General features: G+C 40.5%; 1 protein-coding gene across 1 annotated transcript; it reads left to right on the top strand.

Annotated features, from left to right (window-relative positions):
• The first annotated feature begins 1,622 nt into the window (after positions 1–1,622).
• LOC116209558 (syntaxin-71) lies at positions 1,623–5,019 on the top strand. Its single transcript, XM_031543221.1, has 9 exons — positions 1,623–1,778; positions 2,009–2,134; positions 3,389–3,548; positions 3,677–3,762; positions 3,937–4,005; positions 4,107–4,151; positions 4,251–4,313; positions 4,438–4,514; positions 4,691–5,019. The coding sequence occupies exons 1-9, from the start codon at positions 1,623–1,625 to the stop codon at positions 4,704–4,706; spliced, it is 798 nt and encodes a 265-aa protein (XP_031399081.1). The 3' UTR covers positions 4,707–5,019.
• The last annotated feature ends 224 nt before the right edge of the window (positions 5,020–5,243 follow it).

Here is a 5,243-nt window from a genome sequence, read left to right as displayed (position 1 = left end):
GAATATGTAAAGTCTTTTTCAAAAATTACCATGAAGTATAGTTACACATTCCTCAGTCAAAGTCTTCCTTATTATATTCACCCCCGCTTACTTCACTACTGATTCTTCTTCTGCCCCTCGATTTCTTCCATTTGCATATATATATACGACTCATCTTGATCACTTCTCAGCCACCATATATACTAGGGGTGCGCGGGTCCGGATACCTTGTTTAATTTGCAATATTCGAACCCTATTCTGTAAAGGACATGTTTCAAGATTTTATAACCGGACCATACCATGTCGAGTCATGGAATCGGAACCTATTCAGAACCTGTATTATACCCCAAGTTTTGGATACCCTATTGGAACCTGTAAATTTTTCTACTAAATAAAACCGAAAATGTCTCATCCATAATCAGTAATTACGTAAAACAAAATGTCGACATAGATTTACATTTTTTTATTATAAATTAGTGGCTATATATTTTAAATATAAGAATATATGAATATAACTATAACTATATATATAATGGGAGAAATTATTATCCGAGTCCGGGTATCAGTTTCGGTTCTGGATATCCTATAGGCAAAAACCAGAACTGGTTTTCACCGGTTTTTTATTTTAATACCCGAATCCTATTCTATTTTTAATACGAGCTACCCAGATCCTACTCTAATGAGTAAATTCCAACCGGTTTCGAATATATCTGGTATCCGTGCACACCCCTAATATATACTGCAACCCTCTTCCTCTCCTCTTCTCCCTCCTTTACATCTTTGGACAGATAACATCCGATCCCATGAGTAACTTAGAGTGAGTTTTCGAGGATGATGCCTCGGGTACGGCATCATAGGGTGAGCTGTAAGTCTTTGAGTATGAAATACGGGTCTTGGCAAGGCTGTTCGTGTTGGGGACGCCAAAGGATGATGCCTCGGGTACGCCATGCTGAATTATAAGAGATTCAGTAATTGAATTCGATATTTGAACTATTAATTAATGCCTTTTCTTTATTAGGTTTAAGTATCCATATATTATCATTAGACAAGGGGACATGGTGCGTGATTTCTTCAATATGGGCTGGGAATGTGTCAATAAATTCAGGACATTCGGAAAAAGCAAAGATTGGAGCTTCGGAACCATACCGATAATTTCCGCATTGTGATTAGTTGTACAACGTTTACTGCACTATAGTCAGATCATTTATCTTCATCGATGAAAACCATTATATAAGCTTGTTCTTCCAATTTCCCTCTTTTTTCCTGTCCAATTTCCCCCGAGACCTTTGGAAACTTATGTAACCCATGGGCCTTTTGTGGGCTTATGGTCCATCAGGCATGCAATGGGCCTGTCATGATATGGCCCAGGACAGTCTTACGTCCCGCGAGAACCGTCCCGTGGCACACTCGTTACAGGCTGGACTCTGAACTAATGAAGTCTTGTCTCTCCCTTTTCCACATCTGACTCTACAGCGCGTGCTGGCTCCGTCCCGTGCACCACCTACTGCCATCACAGAGCTTCTACCGGAGCAAACCGGTCTCCTCTCCGTCTCCATCTTGTCGCTTGAGCTATCTTCTCTGAGCTGTTCGACCGCGAGATCCGAGGAGATTGGTGCGGGCACGGCTGAGCACAGTCTGCAAAGATGAGCGTGATCGACATACTGACGCGAGTCGACGCGATCTGCAAGAAGTACGACAAGTACGATGTCGAGAGGCAGAAGGAATCCAATGTCTCCGGCGAGGACGCCTTCGCCCGCCTGTACGCCGTCGTCGAGGCCGACATCGAGGCTGCCGAGCAGGTTCTTCCGGATCCTCCTCTTTGTCCCTTTCGCTCTTTTTGCTATTTATTACTGAAGATTGTGCTCCTGAACCTAAAAGTATGAGATGTGATGCTGTAAGCAATGTAGTCTGTAGCTGATTCAATTTCTGGAATCGGCATTGGTTATTTGGTTCAGGATTGCTTGATCTGAGCTCTATTACTACCATCTCGTGTAATTTTTACTGAATTGTGGATCAAATTGATGCATAGAAAGCGGAGGCTGCTGCAAAAGAGAAAAATAGAGCATCTGCTGTCGCTCTGAATGCAGAGATTCGGCGGACTAAGGCGAGGTTGCTGGAGGAGGTGCCTAAGTTGCAGAGATTGGCCATGAAGAAGGTGAACTCCCTTACTCATGCTCAACTTCCTGCATTATGGTCCTTGATCTTCCTAATTTTCAGTGTATCAACTGTCAGTTTGGCTTGCTTTATGATTTTCTGATCTTCCCGACAAGATTTTCCCGTGAGATCTGAAAAGTTATGCATCAAATATGTCAGAGATAAAAAGTGATAGTGGAGTTCCGAACTGTGAGCTTTCAGTTTCTAGTGATGTTTGCTTGCAAGCATGACTGCTTGGAATGGGAGTCCGAATCTAGTTTTATTATCTGGGAAGCACACAAGATCTTTTCCCGGGTGCTACCCAGTAATTGACTTTATCATGCATATCCTTTGGTCACTAGGTTCAGATTAGACAACGCTAACTTTTCAACGTCAGGGTAGTTTCTTTGGAAGGGTAACATCAATCTTAGTGAGAAGCTTTTGGATTCTCCCAAACACAATCCTCCAGCCTAATCCAATGGATCAGGTTCCTTACTTTTCTGTTGATGTTACTTGAATGTTGCTTTTTCTTGTTCTTGTTTGTGATTTCAAGGGAATCCCATATGTATTTTCTTCTTTGGCTCGCCTCTGGGATGACCTCAATGACCAAGGTTTTTCGTTGTAAAAACCTTGGTCAACCACGGTCATTTCAAATCTGGAATTATATATATATATATATATATTGAATTTCTACTAACTTACAAAGAAATCTGTCCTGGTGGCCTCCAAGCTCACCTTTATTCTGGCTCGAGCGTGGCCTCTACAGAAATGACGCTGGATCCCGTTCATGTGATTTGCATCTATCACCCTTTCTAGCACAACCAGGAAATTAGTATTTGATAAACTCTTCTGTAGGCTCTATTTGCTTTGTGCAACACCTAGTTTCACCTTCACACATGCGTATTAGTGGGATGTTATCACAATGTGCCTGGCATCTTTCTTCAGAAGTAGTAACTGTCCAAGGAGCTAGTATTCTATGCTTACCCGAGGCATGTGTGTACAGACAATATATTTTCCTTTTGTCCTTGTCAATGCATGAAACTGTTGTTTCATAACACCGTATAACTTCCTTAGTTTTCTAGGATCTAGTAGTAGCCAATATGTAAAGATATAACCCAGCAATTCGTGATGGTGATGTATAATGTACTAGAAAAAGAATGTAAAAAACAATACTCTTCTAGCCTATGAAGAAATTTATTGGACCAGTCTCCGGGTTCTTATTCTCATCATACGAGTAGAAGAAAGTTGTGGCATTTAATCTATAGTACTGATTCAGGTCAAAGGGCTTTCCTCTGAAGAATTTGCTGCTCGGAGTGATCTAGTCCTTGCTCTGCCAGATAGGATTCAGTCTATCCAAGATGGAACTCCACCTGCACCAAAACAAACTGGGGGTTGGGCATCTTCTGCCTCCCGTGCTGAAATTAAGTTTGATTCTGGTAATTGTTTGGCTTCTCTTCCCTGTATCCACCATTATGTATTAGAATTTCAAAGTTGGTTTCTGAAAGACTTTTGACTCTTGGCTTTCCAGTTTTGTCTACTCATATTAGTTTCATTACTCTTATAGATGGACGGTTTGACAATGAATACTTTCAGCAAACTGAGGAGTCTAGCCAATTTAGACAAGAGTATGAGATGCGAAAGATGAAGCAGGCAAGCCACATTATCAGACTTATGTCCACTTTTTGCCTCGTTTCCTGATTCTATGCAGGGAGTTTCCATGACCACATGTAGTTACAATGAAACTCCAGTCAATCTTCCTTAACGTATATATGTTTACTTTAGGTGAATTTTGCTTAATATTTACTAAGGTGATGTTTCTAACAGGATCAAGGTCTAGATATGATCTCTGATGGTTTGGACACATTGAAAAACATGGCTCATGATATGAATGAGGTTCTCTCTCTCCCCCCTCCCCCCTCGCTCTGCAAGTCGTGATTTTTGTTTCTTTGATGTATAATATATATATGATTCACTATCCTAAAAACTTTCTGCAGGAATTGGACAGGCAAGTTCCTTTGATGGATGAGATTGATTCCAAGGTGACATGGCAATCCTGTATTTCCTTCAAAATTTGTTGAGGCCTCACCTCACAAGTTGTAATATAGCTTACATTTATGTTTTTACCCTGATATCAACAGGTGGACAAGGCGGCTTCCGACTTGAAAAATACGAATGTTAGGCTTAAGGACACTGTAAATCAAGTAAGACAAAAATGCTTCTCCGAGCGTCACACTTTTCCCTAGCCATACGTTTCTGGGAGGACTCAATTACATTTACATATCAATTATGCAATTTAATCCAATAGCATCGTTGGTATTATTGCAGCTGAGGTCGAGCAGAAATTTCTGTATTGATATTGTCTTGCTTTGTATCATCCTTGGTATCGCTGCATATTTATACAAGTAAGATCCTCCTCCATCTGTTGTTGTTAAGCCCCTGTTTGATGATTCATTATGATTCACATATAGCTATCTTGTCAAGAAGGTTATGGAAAGAAAACACGTGTTCCTTAAATGAAAATGCTCTTCAATCTTACTTTTGCATCGTAATTCTGATGGCCCTCCTCTTATTGCTGCAGTGTATTGAAGAAATAGAGTGATAAAGATGGGTTTGAGCTGAATCTAATGGAGGGTCAGGTTTTCTGCTATCATGTGCTTTCCAAGGCTAATCCTATGTTATATGTTTCTCAGGATTTCGTGAGTGAACCTTTGTCAGACTTGCGTTATACTGCTGTCATCTGGAGATAAAATTTGGTTGTATAGCTGTCGGTTGTATCATCTGCTAAGCTATGTTTGATTCACTTCAATTTATTTTATTTTATTTTTTTGCGTTTGCTGATACCTTTGTTCAATCATTTGAGTACTGGTAAACCATTTGATATACGTCTTTCATCTTAATTTGCTGGCCGACCCATTTGCTATGATCGATAACTCGAGTTTTGCTGTGGCCTGTAGATTATTGCTTGTTACCAGTCTCAGCACGGCTGAACAGTCTTGAAATTTTCTTTTGTTTAGTAAATCCGAAGTATGAGAGAATTCCTTCTTTTCTGCGGGTTTACTGAACTATAGCTATATTTGGGAAAGGCCAGGCTGATTCCCATCTCTTGAACCCGTTTGGCAACTATGATGCGA

Source organism: Punica granatum, chromosome 5 (assembly GCF_007655135.1).
Source record: "Punica granatum isolate Tunisia-2019 chromosome 5, ASM765513v2, whole genome shotgun sequence".
In the NCBI taxonomy this organism is placed as follows: domain Eukaryota; kingdom Viridiplantae; phylum Streptophyta; class Magnoliopsida; order Myrtales; family Lythraceae; genus Punica; species Punica granatum.
The sequence above is the reverse complement of the archived record's forward strand: the minus strand, read 5'-3'. Positions and strand labels throughout refer to the sequence as shown.